At 34.0% G+C, this 20,686-nt stretch overlaps 3 protein-coding genes across 3 annotated transcripts; 1 reads left to right on the forward strand and 2 right to left on the reverse strand.

The window, feature by feature from the left end:
* The first annotated feature begins 2,733 nt into the window (after positions 1-2,733).
* On the forward strand, positions 2,734-3,587 carry LOC113853209 (transcription factor DYT1-like). Its single transcript, XM_027483707.1, has 3 exons — positions 2,734-2,902; positions 3,040-3,213; positions 3,304-3,587. The coding sequence occupies exons 1-3, from the start codon at positions 2,768-2,770 to the stop codon at positions 3,490-3,492; spliced, it is 498 nt and encodes a 165-aa protein (XP_027339508.1). The 5' UTR covers positions 2,734-2,767; the 3' UTR covers positions 3,493-3,587.
* A 1,306-nt stretch (positions 3,588-4,893) lies between these two features.
* Positions 4,894-6,118, reverse strand: LOC113852915. Its single transcript, XM_027483314.1, has 2 exons — positions 5,503-6,118; positions 4,894-5,254 (listed from the first exon to the last, which is right to left on the reverse strand). The coding sequence occupies exons 1-2, from the start codon at positions 5,945-5,947 to the stop codon at positions 5,199-5,201; spliced, it is 501 nt and encodes a 166-aa protein (XP_027339115.1). The 5' UTR covers positions 5,948-6,118; the 3' UTR covers positions 4,894-5,198.
* Positions 6,119-8,143: 2,025 nt separating this feature from the next.
* On the reverse strand, positions 8,144-9,409 carry LOC113852493. The gene is made up of 3 exons (XM_027482782.1): positions 8,588-9,409; positions 8,244-8,551; positions 8,144-8,168 (listed from the first exon to the last, which is right to left on the reverse strand). The coding sequence occupies exons 1-3, from the start codon at positions 9,164-9,166 to the stop codon at positions 8,144-8,146; spliced, it is 912 nt and encodes a 303-aa protein (XP_027338583.1). The 5' UTR covers positions 9,167-9,409.
* Positions 9,410-20,686: the final 11,277 nt, after the last annotated feature.

The raw sequence follows: 20,686 nt of genomic DNA on the forward strand, positions 1-20,686 counted from the left end.
TGGCACCTGAATTGATGATTCAAGTGTAAGAAGAAAAAACTGAACTTGAATAAGGAAAGGTGGAAAGGATGAGATCTTGATTGTTTGCATTAACAATTGAGTTATCATTAGGGGTAATGGTCTGTGACATGTGTGGGGATTAGTAGTTACATCAATAACTTGCATTGATTTGGAGGTAGAAAGAGATTATTCTCGGGTTGCCGTGATGGGGCATTGATGTGATGAATAGTTGTTAGACCAGACTAATTCTTGGATTTGTTTTTGAGGTATCTAGGAGGATAACCATGAATTTTGTAACATCTATCAACAGTATGACCAAGAAGTCCGCATTTGGTGTATTGGGGTCAACTTTTTTTAAATTTTATAACTTTCCATTATTGTGTTGTCTAGAGTTAACAACAAAAGTAAGGGGAGCATCACTTATAGACGAGGTAGTACTAACCTCTTGTTGTTTTTCATTTTGTAAAACCAAAGAAAACACCCGAAAAATAGGTGACAAAGGATCTTGCATTAGAATTTGACTTCGAACTTGACTGTGTTGCTCATTAAGGCCCATGAGAAATGCTATCACATATTCTTGATTTGCATATTGAATCAAGGTTTGTGCACCTCCACATGTTCAAGAATAGAATGAGTGAAAATCAATCAATTCTTCCTAAATAACCTTTAATTTTGTTAAGTATTGATTTATAGTCAAGGTACATTTAGTAAGATGTATTAATCCTTTACAAAGTTGATACGATCTTGGTCTTGAGTGTTGTTGAAAACGTTCCTTTAAGTCAACCCAAATTGAAGTTACAGATTCAGCATATATCACTTGCCACCAATTCTTTGGAAATACAATTAAGAATCTAAGAATTGACTATATTATTGTTTCTCTCTCAAACAAGCAAACGTTAAACATTTGTTTCATGTGGTTGAGGAAGTGAATCATCCACAAACTAAATTTGTTTTTAACATTAAGAGCAATCTTCATGGAATGACTCCATGAATTATAGTTATCACCTACCATTGGTTGAGACACCAAAATCAAAACAGGGTGATATGAGGAATGAAGAAAAAAGAGACTCAAAGAATTATCTATAGTAATATTCTCCATGGTAGGACGAACTGAAGGAAATTAACAAAGAAAAAATATGGAGAACAATAAATGAAGCAGAGTGCGTGCAACAAATCAAGGAGAATTATACAAGTGATACCATCATAGATTGTAACACTCAATCTCAAAAACAGAAATATATATATAAACTACCGTAGCAATCCAAGCCTGTCCAGTCTATTAATGTTGAGATAACAAATAATAACTAATATTCGGCAAAGCTTAGCTTGCAGCGGGTGTGGCGATTGGTTTTCCCATTCTATAAATCCACCACAAGCTTGCAAAATGATCCCCTGGATCAACACGTTAGCCACTAGTATCAATTTGAGCTTCAAAAATATTATTGAAAAAATTGAATACCTGTCGTGTTTTAACATGTTAATCCATGAATTGATTTATTTTCTGTCAGATTAACATTATTTCTTATTACACTGACTGGTTCAGGTCGGTTGAACTATTCATCATCGGTTCAATTAATCAAACGATGATCCAAAATAATTTGTCACAGTAATTTCTATTTTGTTTTCTAAAATATTGTTTGAAACCCGTCTGAAAAATACGAACTTCTAATAAATAGATATGTTCTAACACTAGATTAAATCAATTCATGATTTACCGTGATTTGAGCGAATTTTTAAACACGCAGTAACTCAATTATATCATAAGTTTGCTTTTATGGTAAAATGGTTGTGGACTTGTGGTTTAATAAAACAACAGAATAATTTGCATGCTCAAGTAATGAACCATGCATCAGTCAAATTGCCCGCAAGTGATTTCAAGGGTTCTTGTCTGCTCTGAGTCGGTACCCTGCATGCCAAGCGGAGTTACAAATATGTCTGTATTTTAAAAACGCTACCTTTTTAGTCCTTCGTTACTATAGATACACAATTCTTAATTTTTAAAAAAATAAAAAATAAATTTTTAAAAATCATATGTTAAGAGACGCAACATATTTAAGCCAAACAGAAAATTTGAGTCGGGAAGGCCATAAATATGCCTCTTCTCTAACAACTTTAATCAACTGTGCTATTGCAGTTTCAGTCAATAAGGCCAAACTGCCAAAGACCTGACCTAACAAATCACATCAAAATGCACATGAAAGTTTATTTTCACTTTTGCTGAAGCTTACAGCGTTTTGCCTCCACAGAGGGTATGAATTAGTGAACTGTCTTTGATCAGCATTATTTTGTCAATGATGATTTGTATCTAAACTTATATTGTTTTGTGGTGAATTTATTTTTTAAGCCCTAATTAGACTAACCTCAAGAAAGAAGTTATTAACTAAAATATACCAATACGATTTCTAATTGCATTTTATGACCAAATAATCATAAATCATGATCACATTCTGTTACGAAGATTCCAACAAGTAAAAGACATGCTTAAATGGCCAAACAGGAATATATTTCTCTCTCTGTCATACGAAACACACCTGAACTGAATCAACCTGGGACCATAGAAAAGGCCCTCAGAACACACATCAATGTACTTTCTCTTCTCCTGTCTCTCTGACAGGAGAGGCACTTACATAATTCTCAATTTACAAAGCCTTGAACTGACACACGTTTCTTCAATACTTGTTTTTTTCCCCCTTTCTCCAAGACCCTTTTGTCTATTAGTATGGAAGGGTTTTCTCTATCAAATGAAAATGGTAGTAGCAAGGAAAGGATGAGTAGGAAGAAGAACTATGATGATGACACAAAAGAGTACAAATCCAAGAATCTTGAGACTGAAAGGAGGAGGAGGGAAAGGCTAAGTAGCAGGCTCTTGATGCTGCGCTCTTTAGTACCTATCATCACAAATGCAAACACTCAAAGCCCTCACCCTCTTACTTGATCCTTACTTTATTCAATGTCCACTTTCATGGATTAGTATACAGATTGTTACATTAACTTTTGGAATGTAAAGTGATTATAAAGTTCAAATTTTTTTTGTTTCAGATGAATAAAGCAACAATTATTGAAGATGCTATCACCTACATCATGAAGCTGCAAGACAAAGTCCATAGTCTCAGTCAAGAGCTTCACCAAATGGAAGCAACCTCGAAGGAAACAGCAGAGACAAAAATGGATGAAATTGATGCTGTTGATGATATGAAAAATTGGGGGATACAGGTCATCAATAAGGTCATTTCTTTAATTGAATAAAATGAAGGCCGTACAATTCTAATGACTTGTGTTATTGCCACTGTTTACTGTCTACAGGCAGAGGTTAGAGTGGCACACATAGATGTGAATAAACTCTGGGTCAAGATCATCATTGAGAAGAAGCGGGGAAGATTCAAGAAATTGATGGAGGCCCTGAACAATTTCGGCATTGAGTTTATAGAAACCAATCTCACAACCATAAAAGGAGCTGTTCTGATTACCAGCTGCATACAGGTGATTCTGTGAAAGAATAATCAAACTTGTTTTTTACTACCAGTAATTATGATTTCATCTCAGCAAGAGTAGCATGCACGCTTTGTTATCAAACCCAGAAGAAGAGACTTGGAAGATCAACTTTGATCATCTTTGTACTATAATATAGTATACATGTGTGCTACCTTCACAAACTTAATGACGTGCTGATATAATATTCACTTCCATTACTTTTAACTACGGTATTTTTTATTGTTCAGGGCAAGGATGGTGAAAAACTTGCAGTTCATGGAACCAAGAATTTGTTGCAAGATATAATCAGTGACATATAGAGCAAGTTGAAATGAATTTTTAGTTGTTTTATTGTTGGAATGAATCATCTTCAATGATTCCAGTACTACTAGCATTTGAGAGGATTAGTTCTATAATTAAAAAAAAACTATACGCTGGCTAAGATAATTTCATTCTCAGTTACTATTGGATAATGCAGATTCAATATAGTATCATCTAGCCACTGACATTCAGATATCAGTATTCCCCTAAAAAGATTACAAAATCAGTTCATCTTCTTGCGTCCCTCCAACCCCTCCAAAAAGAGGCATATGCTAATATTAACTGGACACTTATATTATTACCTGAAATAAGTTAATTGGATTAAAAAATATATTTGTAACCAATAAAAAAGATGGTATGATTAAGTTAAGAGTTTAGAGTATACTGAATAAAATAATATGAGTAAACTTACATTCAGGTATGGTGTGAGCTCATAATATTTTTGCAGTGGAAAACCAGTCACATAACATATTATAATTTATGTTTGCAATAACTCCCTTTTTTATGTTTTATTTACCTTCAATCTGTATGAAGATTAAATAAAGGTCATAAAGGATAAAGCGCTAAAGAAATGAAGGTTCTCCTGATTAACAGTGCTTGTGCTGTTATTAGACAACAAAAAAGTGATGCTGGGGAAAGGGGGAAAGAGAGAGAAGAACCTGCGACTGCTTAAACCTTAAAATAAAAAGGCAACAACGGAATCATGCTGTCCACTTATGCCTCAAGTACAGCAGAATGTACTGTACTTCAACAAAACTGGAGCAATGTACAGAAGAATATGACTCCAAAATGAGTTCAACATGGAGCTATGTACAGAAGGAAATTCATAGTAAACTGACATTATTCACCATATGATTATCAAACAAGTTAGTCAAATTAGAACCACATTTTTTCACCTTAGCTGTCTCATTTTGATTTATGATCCTTCTGTAATGGCCATGAACATCCCCTTAATCTTCATTTTAACTTGAAGCAACTAAGTTTTCCTACTTAAAAATTTGAGAGGTAAACTAGGTTTCAACAATTGTTCAAATAACAATCAATGTTAGCAGATTCTTTGAATATCTTCAGCATAGGATCAGATAGATTTTTCTTTCAAAGAATAACTTCTCTCTTAGTAAAGTAAAAAGAAAAGAAAGAAATGATATGACATGAAATAACTTTCCTTAAACATTAGAAAAAAGCGGCAAACAAAATTGCGCAAAGATTTTTTACAATAAACACCGCTATCAGTTTCTTGTTTTTTTTTTTCCCTCAACTGATCTCTAATTTAATCACAAGCCTCACAGGATCTATCCACATTACATCATATAATTATTTTTAAAGGAAAAAGATAAAGGACAAAAGAAAACAAAATTGGAAAGAGAAAAGAAGAAACCATCTTTTTCAGATAAACAAACAATCTTTCATCTCTGATCTTGAAATCCAATGCTCTTCCTTCCCCCCATATTTAGCGAAAGACCTGAATGCCGCATTCAAATTTTGAAATCAAAACTCCACGTATAGAATGAAATCTTGAAATAAAAACAGATGAGAATTGAGATTCATCCAATCACAGTTTGGCAGCCTGGAAACTAGTATAGATGAAAAATCTCATTCACATGCTTTTCCTTAATTCCATCCAAAGCCCATAGTTGAAAGATTCAAACTTCAAAGAAATTAAGGACAAGTCACCAATAAATAATAGCTATACATAGAGAGTAACAGTACCTTGGGATCTACAAACTGGGGGATCTTCAAAGAGAGACAGAGAGAGCTGTTTATGGGCAAGACCAATATCAATGAGAATAAGACCTGATGATGGATCATTCACAATGATATCTTTCACAGGTAACCATAGGAAAAGCTCTTCCTGAGACAGACCTTCCAACCCCTTAAGCTGACCAAAGCTAAGGTTAGCTCGAACCACAGTTTCAAACAACACTCTTGTTTCATACTTGGCCATGCAAGGACCATCCAGATTCACCTGTAGATGACCACTTTGGTCCAAATTGTATGACTTTACACTCTCTGGGAACAGCCCTGCTGGTAGACCATGACTGCGGAGAAGCTCATGAATAGAAGAATATGAACCAATAACTGAGAAAGGAACAACGAGAAGAAGAACAAGAACAAGAAGAAAGTTGGGTTCAAAGGATCTGTGTGGCATAGACATGTTAAGAATGAGAGAAGGGGGAAGCTAGTGAGTGAAGTAGCTTTTGAATGAGGAGTTCGGTGTTTTGAGGTTTTAAGAGGGTTTTTAAGGTAACACAAACATAGCTTTCGAACACTATGATTGGAAGTGGGAGCCAGAGAGGACAGTTGATGGAATTTCTAGGTTCTTGGTTGGCATTACATGGATTTTATGTGAAATGAAGAAACTACCCTTGCGTTACAATCAATGACCAAGGAAATGTGACGAGGAAGCATGGCAAAATTGGAGATCCAAAGTTGGGAAATGGAATAAAGATAACGTTCCATTATTTTAATGGAAATAATTAGTAGGTGGTGATGATGGATATATAAAACTATATTATTATATAATAAATAATGATTCTGGTTGAAAACAACTTTGCCTTTACGATTTCTGATGCTTTGTTTCTGTAATGACATCTTTGTACGTAAGTTGTAAATATAAGATGGATTTGAATATGGTCTTTGGCGCTTTGGCCTTAATCTGCGCTTGCCGGGGGGGGGGGGGGGGGGGGGGGGGCATACACACCTTTTTTCCTCTCTCTTTCACTCATTTTTGTTCTGTTTTGTTCTTCGTCCTTTTTCTATAGTATCAACTATCAAGTATCACCAAAGTCATGCTATGCCGAATGTTCTAGACAACAATTATTTTGATCCTCTTTTTTATCTTCTGCTAATTTAGGTGAGAATTCTTTAAGCAAAGAATACAAGTGGAGGATGTGGATCCATTATTCACACATATATCATCCATCAAACATGCGTGCGGGAATGCGCGCACACGCATTTATTATAAAGATGAAGTCGCCAATTTCGCTTATCAATTTTCACATGGTGCTTCATCACTAGTGTAGTTAATTCATTTAGTCTTAAAGTTTTAAGTTACTTTCTTCGAGTTTGAAAACATAACTCCAACTACCCTTTTTTGGTTATTCATCACTATCTATCTTTGTTCCCATATTTGAATTTTCTAACAATTAATCCAATCCCAACCATTCCTCACGGGAAGAAGTTGAGCTAATAAATGGAAATATCACATATGTACTTGCATTGTTGAATACTTTACAGAAGTTTCAGGATATATTGAGAAACAATTTGAGACCTTCAACTCCACTGAAAAACACATTAAATATTTTTTCGATCTTAAAAAAATATTACAGATATCAATTTAGTCAAATTATATTGTCAATAACTTGTGACAAAAAAAAAATATGGTCAATAATTTAATTTTTTTAACTATTTTAGTTTAACCATTGATAAAATGTCATTACAATATTAGTATAAACAAGATGTAGACTATCGTTTGTGGGTTGCTAAATAGAACTTGTAAATTTATATAATTAAAAATTATTGTGTACTTTTTATCAATAATAATCATAATAACTTCCGTTTATATTTTACAACTTTGATTTTTCTATGTTTTATTATAAGATGTTATATCGTGGTCAGTGGACTTTCTGTGGACAACATAAAAAGATAGGAGATATAATGTTCTAACATAAAAATTTACAGATATTCACACAACAAGAAATACGAAAAGAAAAAATATGTAATAGGATGAATGATATGATAAAGAAAAATAAAAAATTATATAAATTATATAATTTTATTGTAGCAATATAATTTCTCAAAAGATAAACATGAGGCCAGGCTTAAGTCTGGTAAGGTTGGTGAGAGAAAGTTAGGTTTAGTCCAAGAAATAATGAACCTGAATTAATAAAAGAAAGAAAATGAAAAAGGAGAGAAATTTTATATATTTAAAATAAAATGAAAACTTTTAATTTAGATTAATTTGCTCCACTTTAACTTTAACTTAAGTTTTGGGACATATTCATGTTTAAAAAAATTGGCATAATTAAAGGTAAAGTGAATGACAACTACAACTCATCTTCTAAACTGTCCCAAAATTTATAAAATATAGGTGTTTGCGTAATGTTTAAGAAATAAATAAGGATTATAATGAAGCAGGATTTATATTAAATAGGGATAATTGTTGTCAATTCCACATAAAAAAATAACAGTTGATCATTGTTAATCAATAATATAAAAACTAAAACTTTGAATTCAAATTTTACATTTATTACATATCTTTAAATTCAAATTTTACATTTATTACAACAGAGACAAGCTTTACACCTTCAATTGTTTTTTATTACATTTTTGAACAAATTGTTTTGATGGGTTACCATGATTCATCAGAATAATCAACCTGTCTGTACTGAGATTGAATTGGATAGTGCCTATGATAGGCATAGAGAAGGTCTCCTCTATAGCCACTCCCATCTTCCCCTCTTCCACCATATGGATATGGATTGCCAAATATATAATCTGCAGTACCTTTCCACATATTCTCCTGACAATTGTATCCTCTATCAGTCACTTCCTCACAACAATGTTCTCTCTTCTTCATGCGTGACAAACAAGGCCAATACCCAAACAAACTTTCACAAAGATCCATAGCTTCCAACCCATATCCACTGGGATATTGAGGAGGCACTTGCTTCTCATGCTCATCAACCTGTCCTCCACTGTACCTAGAATTGTTGTCATCTTCATAGTGATTTTCCTCATTCTCTTCACCTTCATCAGACTCTAGATCACGTGTGTCATAGTTGTTATCTTCTACTTCCCTTGGCTGATTTATGCTACTATCTTGTGACTCTGGCTTTTCTTCAATTGTTTGGACGGAAGTTCCATTCACTGTTTTCTCTTCAATTTCCTCTTCTACAGTTGGCAATGGTACTATGGGTCCAGCAGGAACGGCATCAAAGGGATCACTAATTGAACTTGACCCAGAACGAGGGTAGCAAATTTTATCTGAAGGTGATAGAGGTTTGCCATAGGTCTCAGCAATGTCATACCCACCACCATAAGGTGTTGGGTCATAGTCATCAAACGCAGGTTCATTGAATTCCAAGTTAGAATAAGAGATTACAAGCTGAGTCATACCATAATTGGGATCATACACAATTGATTTTGGGTCACTAAAAGTGGTGGCTGAGTATGCTATGGTTTGGTAACTCTGAGCATGGTAATTATGAGCAAAATATAAATTTGGATCATACCCATAATATGGTTGATTGTACTCATAGCCAGTGTAAGTCATATAGGATGGAATTTGAGCATAATCATAATTGACAGCATAAGAGTTGAAATTGTACTCACCATAATCAGACCCAGAATAGGTAGAGGTGTAGTAGGCCATGTTTCATCAGAGATTGAAGATGAAACCTTCCAAAGAGGTTAATTACTTCAACAGCAACTATGACATGAGTACAGGATCAAGTTTCTTGGGAAAAAGAAAGGGCAAGGCAAGTGGATATCTACTATCTATTAGATCTGTTCGGTGGTTAAAGAGAAATGTTTTTTTTCTTCACATTTGAAGTATTCAGTTGACTAGTAGCAAAAGGAAAGGTATTTTAGTGCACCATGACTCTCCCACCAACCGTAGAATTCTTATCTATGCTAAAATGTCCACATGCAACTAAGCAAGGAAAGAGGAAAGTTTACTTTATGAAGACGCTTAATGAACAATAAAACGATTGTTGGGGGTGCCACGCAGAAGAGGCAAAACCCATTTTGTACCATGTGTCAAAGTGTCGACACTCGCCGATCCCTAAACAGGAAATCACGAACAAGAAAAAAAAATTGAGACATTTCAATTTTTTCCGCCGTTACATAAACCGTAAACATATAAAACCCCCTAAATTAGGTGAAACCGTCAAAATATTATTGGCCCACAATATCTTTAATAAAAGAAAATATTCAAATAGCATTATCCAAATGGGCCCAATAACAGAAAAGAAATTTTTCATTACCCAATAAAAGTCAGAAAAATGATTGAAATATACCCATTAAGTGTAATACATAAAACGAGAGATAAGAAGAGTTGAAAGATATAACATATAATGTGATAAAAATAATAAAAAAAGGTACTATAAAATATAGGTAAAAATACTTAGAAAGTATATAAAAATTGGAATTGTTAAACTAATGTCTTGAATAGGACTCGTGGGACTACCGTGAGAGAATATCAATTCTAACCAGCAAAGCAACTAAGTGGCTATCCATGGCCATTGGCATTATTTTCAGCTTTAGGACAAGCATTGGTGACGTCAATATTCGAAATCAACGATGGCTATTGGCGCTGGTGGGTGACCAAGTAGCTAGCAAAAGCAGTGTGTGAAGTTGACATATTGTGTCTTGCTAACTGCGCAGCGTTTTTTTTTTCGACACCTTATGTATAAAAATTTTAATAGTGAATAAAGTAAATTTTAAATAATTAAGATACATAACATTTCATCAACAATATATTAGTTATTGGATTCGCTTTCTACGTGGAGAGATACTGCAAAATAATAAGTTTGTATTATATTTTGTTTAATTAGTGAATGATGATCAGAAGAGGCTAAGAGGGAATTTAATTTGTCATGAAAAAGAAGCACTTGGCGAGAGAAAAGAAAAAAAGTTATTTATGTTTAAATTTAAAACAATTTTCGTAAAATTTTCATTTGAGTTTTGTTCACTACTGTATTAAACTGAAATTTGATTGATATTTTTAGAATACGTAGTTCTTTATTTTTAACACTTAGGATGTTGATTAAAAATCTAAGTGAGATATTAAATTTTACACAATTACTTTATTTCAATTTTTTTCTTTAATTTTTAAGTTTTGTTACTTTATTGTTTGAAAATTTGTTAATACTATTTTGTACACTTGATTAAGACTATCATGTACCTTTATTTGATCAAAGTGAAATTATTTTTTTAATTTAGATTATTTGTAATTTTTATTTCTCAGTTCTCACATTGAAAAGATTTTTTTTATACAAAAAAAATAGACTTATGTATATTAATGTATTATATGAGTTTACATACTATATTATATATATATATATATATATATATATATGAAGTAATTCTTAAAATTTGTTAAACTACTATATAAAGTAATAGCATTTACAAAGTAGATAACAATCTTTTAAAACTAATCAATTATAAATAAAGATAATAAGTAGTGAGATAAATTTGGATGATAACATTATATTAGGATAATACTCTACCATGCCCTCACAAGATGGTGGAGGCTCCAACACTTCAACAAGTTTTTGTAATCCTAGAAGTTTCAGTGGTTGTGGAAGTGATGATACGATATTCAGCTTCTATTGAAGAATAAGCAATTGTATACTACTTTTTGCACTATCAAGTATTAAATGTTTGATAAATATACCAAGCTTTCGTTAATGGGTAATAAAGAGTAAGGATATGTTAAAATATGCACAAAAGTTATTAAAAAGTATTGTTAGAACTTTTAACAAGCGTGTATTTTGTAACACCTTAATTTAATTTTTAAATAATAAATTTTGTAAAAATAGAAATAATAAAATTTCATTTAAATAAAATTTTCCGATACAAAGTTTCATCAAAGTTTTTCAAAATAATAAAAAATTACAAGTTTTATATCAATAACTGCTACGGGCCTAATTCAATTACATCAAATTTTTAAAATAAAAACTAAACCCTATAATAGTTTCATTCATCTTTTCACTAAGCTAAGTGCTGATCGTCTTGGTTACCTGAAAAATAAATGTAAGGGTTAGTACTCTATATTATCCATCACACAAACAACATAGAGATTCACCCTGCACACTCACATGTATTCTAACATATTCTACTCAAGTATTATCAATCATAGGCAACACTTTTAAGCAATTCATTTCAATTTACAACCGATGCACTCACGGAACCAAAGCATTTTACACACACGTGCGCTCACTGCACGTAGTCATGCTTACTGTAGCATTGTGATCACAGATTCACACTATGGATTGTCGCCGGTTATCCCCCACCTCGCGGATACCGCGTAGGTAGTCACGAGTCACTCAGCAAAGTTGTTGGTCAGGGATCTAGTCAGGAGGAGTGTGTGTGGCCTGTGGTGCACCCACGCTCATTGTTGGTATCACCACCACCCTCTCTTTCCCAAGGTATTTCTACCATTTCCATCTTCCATACCTTCAGTGTATCGCTGAAACATTCATAACATAATTATAACGACATTTAACATGCCCCATTTACACACATTTCAATTGCACAATGAACATAGGCCCACATTCTTTCACAGTACACGGCATTCAAGCCCACAATCATTCACTTTATATGACACATTGGCCCACATTCCACGCACAACATTTCCAATATAATTTCAAGTACAACAGTCATTCTAAACACACGTATTACTCAACACCGACTACATTGTAGTTAATCACATTATTTCCATCACAAACCACTTAAATCACATCATTTTCATCACACACATTATACAATCTCCACTACATTATACTCAAACATTGAATCCTCATCAAAATGCATATCTTCCTATATTTCATTCTAACCACATTATAATACACAACAAATTAAGCAATTTTCAAATACAATAAGATAAGGTAGAGTCCTCCCTTACCTCGAATGAAGACCCATGACAAAATTCAACAATAAACGTGCTTCCCAAATGGATTTCGTCCTAAATATAAGAAAAATCCCATAAGAAACCAAGAAATCAAAGAAAATGTGATAAAACCTTGAAACCCTAATCCACAAACTTACCTCCAAATTCCTCAAACTCATTTTCAACCTTCAATCATACTCCCAAACGACTTTGGAGGCAATTTAATCGGTGAAATAGAGTTTGGGATTGAGAGAATCACGGAAGAAGGGAAGGAAAATGTAAAAATAACTCATTTCTCGAACCCTAACCCTTTAAAAACCCTTCTGGTCATGGCACGCTCGCACAGCAAGAATATCTCGCAGCAGCGACGCCCCCTGTTGCTACAACGAAAATATCAGAGAAAAATGCATCCTAGTTTCTGCAAAATCTCGCTACAACGAGACTCTCTCGCTGCAGCAAGACTGCACCCAGAAATACACCCTAAATTGTCGCTTTATTGCTACAGCGAGAAGGCAACAGTTTCACGTCTTCCTCCCAAGGCCCTCTCGCTACAGCGAGACATCTCTCACTGTAGCAAGAACACCCAGCACTAGACACTTAGCCAAATTTCAGTTCAGTTCCAATCATATACATATATTCTCATTAAACACTTATATTAATAATCAATAATATTATAAAATTTGGAACGTAACATATTTAGCAATAAGTTAAATTGTTGTATTTTAGAGGAATTGATAAATATTACAATAATTTATATTATCTTAACTTTTTTGCTTCTATGACTTAACTTTTTCTTCTCAACTCCCTTTTCCTGCTCTTTGCTCCCCTTTTCTTCATTTTTCTTTTTTTAATGAGTGACTTAAGGAATTTTAACTCAAGCAAAAAAATTTGGATCAAGCTAATAAGGGATTTTCGCTCAAGTACAAAATTCTCACTTGAGCTAAAATCAAGCAGTGTCCAATTTTTATTTTTTGCATTTTTGTTCAAGCAAGAAATCCTTCACTTAAGCAAACATAGGCAGATTCATTGCTTTGTTTCTTCCTAACCTTCCTAGGTTCCTATAAAATAAAAATTCAACAAAAAAGGATTAGGGAGAATATTCATCTCTATCTCTTTCTTAGTCAAAATAAATAGGTTACTTTAAATTCTTCTAAATTAGAAGGATATTAAAATTCAAATTTAATTCATTAAAGACAATAGTTGTCCTAATTCAATTTATCATTTACTAAAACTTGATACTTATCAACTCTTGCTAAACCTAAAATCTTGTTTTCCCTCAAGCAAAATATCTAAATTTTTACTAAACAATTTACTAAAATTGAGTCACTAGAAATAGTTTGGTATAAATCAACCTTGTTTTGTCTTATCATTATAGAACAATGCATTTTGTTGAAATATCTTTCACATAGAAAAACATGTTGTCCACAAATTCAAGTAGAAGTGAGATGTAAATACATTTCAATTTTTAAAAAAGAATAAGAGGAACAATTGATTGGTCATGTTTCAATTAACAACTCTCACAATTCATAATGAAAATTTCATAAAATCAATTCTTCATCAAGGTAAGTGTGTCTCTCATCTAATTGCATTTTGCATGTAAGCCAACATTGATATTCATTTCCATATCATCATAATTGCAAAACAAGGTCCAGATAACCAAGGTCTTTCAAACTTGTAATGTAGTTAGGCTTAAAATGACCTTAGTTTTTCTAATAAGAAATTAACATTTAAAAAATTGAAGATAACAATGATTGATTCTTAGATTTTTATTTCTTTTTTTTGTTATATACCCAACATCATTCTTCAATTTTTCAAGTCCAGAGAATCTACCCAACACTTTCATTTCTTTCATATTTTAAACCCATCTCTTTTCTTTTCTTCTTTCTCTTCCATAGAATTATATATACACATATATGTGTGTGTGTGTGTGTGTTGAGAGAGAGAGAGAGAGAGAGAGAGAGAGATTTACACCTCTTTTGAATAACTTCCTCACATTCAAAATTATTCATGCTTCTTTAACTTTTAAATGTAAGGTAAAGGATAAATTTCTGTCCAAAAATAGAAAAGTGATGAAGGTCCAATTCACCAAGAAAACATAGATCATGTTAAAGGCTAAACTCGAGAAGTAAAAACTCAAACCCAACCCATGAATCCTTCATCTGTAGAATGAATGCCACCATGAATAGCCATTTTCAACAACCATGGCAGTCCCAATAAACACCCTTTAATAGGTTGTCTTGTAACTCCAAAACTTATCCTAATTATCTTTAATTTCTCCCACATTTTTGTTAATTTTCTAGGACGAATTTAGTCCTTCAAGACTAGTATAAATAGGATACTTTTGTCAAATCGATGTATTTATGTATATTCATTATTCCATTTGAATTGTGTTGTGTATGCTTAAAGTTTATGAATTATTCATGTATTGGAATATGAATTTCAAAGTTGTATGATTGTTGGGTAATAAGCAGTATATTCTCGAATGTTGTATTGTGATGTTATCGAGTGTGATGTGCACTACGTGTTAAAAATTGGTTGTTAAGTGTGTTGTACAAGAGATAAGCTAGGGAATATGATCGAGAACCAATATAATCTCATTTGAGAGAGAGATTCAAAGTTCTAGGTGCAGGGTATCTCGCTCAAGCGAGAGCAGTCTTACTCAAGCGAGAACAGATAGGATCACCCCAGCTGTCCCTTTACCTAGGCGAGAAGGGATCTCGCTCAGGCGAGAGGTGACCTCGCTCAAGCGAGGAGTCACAGAAAAAAAAATGGCTAGCTCTCTGGACCCAATCTCGCTAAGGCGAGAATGCTGCTCACTCAAGCGAGATGCAGCTCACTCAAGCGAGATGCAGCTCGCTCAAGCGAGGTGTCCTCGCTTAAGCAAGAATAGCAGAAATCTGAGAGATTCTATTGTCTGGTTTTCTCGTCCAAGCAAAGGTAAGCTCACTAAAGCAAGGATTAATTCACTTAAGCGAGAACACAGGGGTATTTAAGGGGCCTCAGAGCCCAAAAACTTCATTTCTCACCAAATAGTTTTTCTCTCTCATTTTCTCTCTATTCTTTCACTTCTTATCCTTAGAGAAAACCTTCTCGAAGCTGAATTCCTTCTCAAACAAAGTGAGATCGTTTATCTCATCAAGATCTAGGTGAGTTCTCGGAGCTTAATTTTCGATCTTTACTCATTCTTATTCTCTCTTTCTTTTTCAAGAGATTTATACCATGTTGTTATGAGTAGATCTGAACCGTTCAAGCTGTATTTCATACTCAAACGGTTGATCTATCTCTGCGAAACTCACTAAGAGCACTATCTTGGAACTTGTTCCAGGTAAGGGGAGCTTACCTGATCTGATCTAGTTCATTTAGTAGAGACCGAGATGTTTATATAAATAATTTCATTCTACCTAAGAATAGTTAGCTGTATAAGTTAACCTTGGACTAGAACCCCAGAGCCTGTATAGTCAAGTAGATTTATTTATTGTTTAATGAGCATTTAAAAAGCCATGATGAAATATAACGTGCTGGAATGTTGTGATATATGAGTCGAGGGTGTTAATGTATGTTGGAATATTCAATTAATATTTTAAGCTACTTAGTTTCATTGTGTACTATGTACATAAATGCTTGGTTTTAGCATGAAAATATATATAGTTAAGTTGTTAAAGCTAAATGAAATTGTATATCTTGCTGTATTGTTGAAGTTGAAAATAAAAATTTGTTGTGCTATAATATATTAATCTCATTGTGTTGCATCATAATCATACTAGAGCTGATTAGGATGCTAAGTTGTGTTTTGTTTAAATCCAGATACCAGGATGGGTCACTCCTAAATCGGAAAGCAAATCATCTGGATTACTTAGGCTATGAAACCAGATGGAAACTGAATCGCTGCATTTTCATTAGATAGGCTAAGAATAGGCTGAACATGTTGCATTATTTGATTTAAAGTTATGTAAGTTGTGTGCTGATTGTTATGAATGATATAAGTTATTTAAATAATTGTATCTATATTCACTCATACTTCACTATTAAGATTGTCGATTTTATAAGCTCACTCTTGTGTTGTTATCTTGTGTTAACATGTGTGTAACATTTATCATGCGTTGGTATGTAAGCAGAAGTCACAGGCAATGCATCTATTTCTTAAGCTAGACGGTCTGGCTGAGAGACATCATGAGTTGGCATGTTGAGAGATCATAGTGTTAATCATGTTGTTAGCCTAGATTTTGGTATTAGTTCTAAACTGCTGGATTACAAATCCTCCAAGGAATGTAATTTATGTTTTGAACACTTGTATTCTGACTTCCTCGCTGAAATAGCTGACGTAAATGTATAAATTTATGTAAATTTTTGGTATTGTATAAAAATTCCCTTGAGGCTTGTTATTTTGTTAAATTGGCTGTTGAAGTTCAATTTCTAAAAATTTATACTCTTTTACTTACCTATGTTTAATTCATAAATGAATTAGGAAAGGTAATGAAGAATGTCATCGATTCTTTACAAAAAAGGGGTTGTGACATCTTTGCTATGTCATTATTATCAAGGAAGTTTAAGAATAATTCCAACATATTGAGAGTGTTCTTTATTCTCTCTAAGTTTCTATACTATTTTGGTATAGTATGATATTATTCCTATGGACGCTTGTCATCTTCTTTTTGGGAGATCTTGGCAATATAATCATCCTGCCTTATATGACAATTATTCCAACACTTACTCCTTGGTGAAGGATGGAGTAAAAATCAAGTTAGTACCTCCAAAGCACGGGTACGTGAAATTTTAAACTATATTGGTACCGGGTATGTATTTGGTACGGGTTCGTGTTAAATATGTTATTGGTCCCTATAAATGTAGACCATTTTGTAATTAGTCTCTAAAAATATTTTTATTGGGAAGTAGTTCTTCTAAAGTTAATAATTTAGAAATTAGTCCATTTCGTTAACCCTTTCTCTGTGAAGTGTTAAGCTGCCTAATGGAGAGTCAGCTCAGCACTCCACGTGGCGCCACGTGGCATGCCACATCATTTTTTTATTTTTTTTATATAAAATAAATATTTATAAATAAATCCTTAAACATATCTTATATATTTGCAAATCAGTACCTATCCACTTTACTCTCTTCATTTTTTAGGTTAGCTTTTCTCTTCTCTCGCCCAAAACAAAATCATATACCTCACAAGGGTGGGGGAGGGGAAAGGGAGGGGTTGTCAGAATGACATTAGTATAACGTTGCATATTGTTTTCCTTATCATTTTTTGAGAGCTTCAACTTCTTTTGTGGCTTAAGAGAGTACGATTAGTATACCTGAGCAACAAAGATGGGGTATATGGTTACACTACAAAATAATATTTTTATCTTTCATTCTTTGAATGGTTTGCAAGGCTGTAACAAATAAGAGAGCTATTTTTTGGGTGCTAGTTCTGCTTTGGATCATAGTTCAAGAAAAAAAATCACCTACCCTACGCCAAATTTGTTTTATGATATGTTTGGGAGAGGGATTTTGGAGGGGAAGGGAGGGTAGGGCTTATTTTTTAATTTTATATTAAAAGAATTATATATTATTTAGGATGGCAAATATATTATTAATACATTAAGTTTTTGTTATTATATTAATTTATATCTTTTATTTTAAAAAATTATTAATTTTAAATATATTTATTTAAAATATAAAAATAAACCCTCCCCTCCCTTCCCCTCTAAAAACTCTCTCCCAAACATACCCTTAGTGATTAACTTTATGTACCTAAATATTTTTTTCAAGGAAAGGATTTTATTGTCTAAGTTTTCAGGGGAAGTGTTTTAATTGACAGGGTCAATGAGATTGACCATGAAGATTGGGGCTTTGGAAGTGATTATGACAATGAAGGGAAGGCTACTCCATCCTTTACTGGCATTCTCAAGTCCAATCATGGGGTGCGAACAGAGAATGTCGAAATCAAAGGGAAGCAGTTCCAGCAAAAGGTGTTTGGGAAACTCTTTAACGAAAAGCACGTCAACGAATAATGTGCTACGCTTCAATTGCTGAAGAGGGAGCATGAGAAACATGTGTTGTGCTAAGAGCGGGCATGGACCAAGACGGTGTGGCCCTAATTCACGAGGGTTCACACAAGAAACTACCCGAAGTTTCCCAGACCTACTATGTCAATCTTCAGTTTCTGAGCGTCGTGGAACTTTTAGGCCACTTTAGATTCACAGTCAAAAAATTGGGCCGCATCGATGGCGTGAATGCGGAGGGGTCTATGGTAAGAGGCACCCTTTGAAGGGGAAAGGGTGAAGGAGAAGGGAAAATGGGGTTTCAAATGCCAAAAAGTGGAATGTGACAAAGGGTTGAGTTGTGGTGGCTAAAAGGTTGAAACGTCGAGCATGGTTATGATGATCTTGATGGTGATGATGATGTTGTGAGTCACAAGCTGTAAAAGGGACCAAACGAGGGAGTGAGGAAGGAGAAAGGGAAAAGAAAAGAGGTTCTGGGGGAGGGGGAAGGAGTAAAGTTGGGGGACAAGGTAAGAAGGGGTACGGGAAGTAAAAGAAAGTAAGTTTGAGGGGCTTTTATGAAGTTATATAAAATACGTGTAAGGATTTATTTATAAATAATAAAAAATAAAAAAAAATGATGTGACATGCCACGTGGCGTCACGTGAAGTGCTGGCTGGCTATAGTCAGCTCAGCACTTAACAGAGGGAGGGTAAACAATAGGGACTAATTCCTAAATTACTAACTTTAGAAGGACTACTTCCTAAATTACCAATTACTTGGAGCGAGTTTTTGCAGACTTACCCATTCTTACTCAAGCATAAAGTGGGAGTTCAGAATGCTATCGCAAATGCCCTTAGCAAATGCTATGTCTTACTATCTACTATCCAAACAAAAGTTGTCATTTTGAGATCCTCAAGGAGATGTACCAAGATGATCTAGACTATCGTGAAGCTTGAAGTGCTACTGAATCACAGTCTTTTTGTATATACTATAGGCATGAAGGATTTCTATTTAAAGGGAAAGCTCTCTGCATTCCTCAAAGCTTGTTAAAAGAAGCAATCATATGGGAGCCTTATAATGGAGGATTAGCTAGCCACTTTGGGAGAGACAAGACTGACCTTAGTCAAGAAAAACTTCTATTAGCCTAGACTTGAAAGAAATATTAATAGACACATTCAATGATGTAGAATCTACCATTTGGCCAAAATCATGAGCCTAAACACAGGGTTGTACATGCCTCTTCTAGTCTCAGAAGCACCTTGAGAGGATGTCAAGTTGGATTTTGTTCTTGGACTACCAAGAACTCAATGCCAGAAAGATTTGATAATGGTAGTCGTTGATAGATTCTTGAAGATGACTCACTTTATTGCTTGCCCAAAGACCAATGATGTTGTTCAAGTTGCTTTTCTATACTTTAAAGAGATTGTTCATCTTCATGCAATTCCTAAGACCATCATTTCTGATTGAGATGTGAAGTTTTCAAGCCACTTTTGGAGAACCCTATGGAAGAAAATGGGTACCAAGCTACAATTCAGTAGTCCTAGTTACCCTCAGACAGATAGTCAAATTGAAGCTATCAATAGGCTTCTAGGAAATCTACTTTGGAGCTTTGTTGGAAAGAATTTGAGATAGTGGCATCTTATCCTTGCCTAAGTTGAGTTCGTCTACAACAACTCCACTAATCAAGCCACTGGAAAGTGTCCATTTGAGGTGGTCTATGGCAATCGTCCCCTTAGGCTGCTAGACTTGATCTCTTCATCCAACAAACAACAGTATAGTGCTAATGCAAATCAAAGGGCGGAAAAAATTAAGAAGTTGCATGCCCAAGTTCAAGATAAGATCAAGAAGCAGAATTCTATGTACAAGACACAACAGGATAAGCATCGAAGACTAAAGATTTTCAAAGGAGACTTAGTATGGATTCATCTATGAAAGGAATGATTCCCAAAGCAACAAAATATCAAGTTATCCCCGAGAGTTGACGGTCCATTCAAAGTTGTACAGAAGAATAATGACAATGCCTACAAGGTCAAGTTACCCGATACCTATGGAGTCTCTGCCACCTTTAACGTTGCAGATTTATCTCCATACTTTCAAGATGAGGTAGAATATAACTCGAAGGCAAGTTCTTTCCAACATGGGGAGGATGATGAAGGTTCAATCCACCAAGGAAACATGGATCATGTTAAAGACCAAACCCAAGAAGTAAAAACTCAGACCCAGCCTATGAATCCTTCATCTACAGAATGAATGACACCATGAATAATCATTTTCAGTTGCATAAGTTACAATAACCATGGCAGCCTCAATA

The sequence above is a fragment of the Abrus precatorius genome, unplaced genomic scaffold (assembly GCF_003935025.1).
Source record: "Abrus precatorius isolate BTA unplaced genomic scaffold, Abrus_2018 Scaffold10, whole genome shotgun sequence".
Taxonomy (NCBI): domain Eukaryota; kingdom Viridiplantae; phylum Streptophyta; class Magnoliopsida; order Fabales; family Fabaceae; genus Abrus; species Abrus precatorius.

Bases quoted from the DNA above. Each gene is read 5' to 3' on its own strand.
- LOC113852493 (XM_027482782.1), bottom strand. From the start codon at position 9,166: ATGGCCTACTACACCTCTACCTATTCTGGGTCTGATTATGGTGAGTAC. The intron at 8,552-8,587 runs GTAGAAGATAAC...CGTGATCTAGAG, and splicing joins GCATAAATCAGCCAAGGGAA to TCTGATGAAGGTGAAGAGAA. The intron at 8,169-8,243 runs TGGGAGTGGCTA...GTACAGACAGGT, and splicing joins TATGGTGGAAGAGGGGAAGA to TGATTATTCTGATGAATCAT.
- LOC113853209 (XM_027483707.1), top strand. From the start codon at position 2,768: ATGAGTAGGAAGAAGAACTATGATGATGACACAAAAGAGTACAAATCC. The intron at 2,903-3,039 runs GCAAACACTCAA...TTTTTGTTTCAG, and splicing joins TAGTACCTATCATCACAAAT to ATGAATAAAGCAACAATTAT. The intron at 3,214-3,303 runs GTCATCAATAAG...TACTGTCTACAG, and splicing joins TGAAAAATTGGGGGATACAG to GCAGAGGTTAGAGTGGCACA.
- LOC113852915 (XM_027483314.1), bottom strand. From the start codon at position 5,947: ATGTCTATGCCACACAGATCCTTTGAACCCAACTTTCTTCTTGTTCTT. The intron at 5,255-5,502 runs GTACTGTTACTC...TGCGGCATTCAG, and splicing joins CCCAGTTTGTAGATCCCAAG to GTCTTTCGCTAAATATGGGG.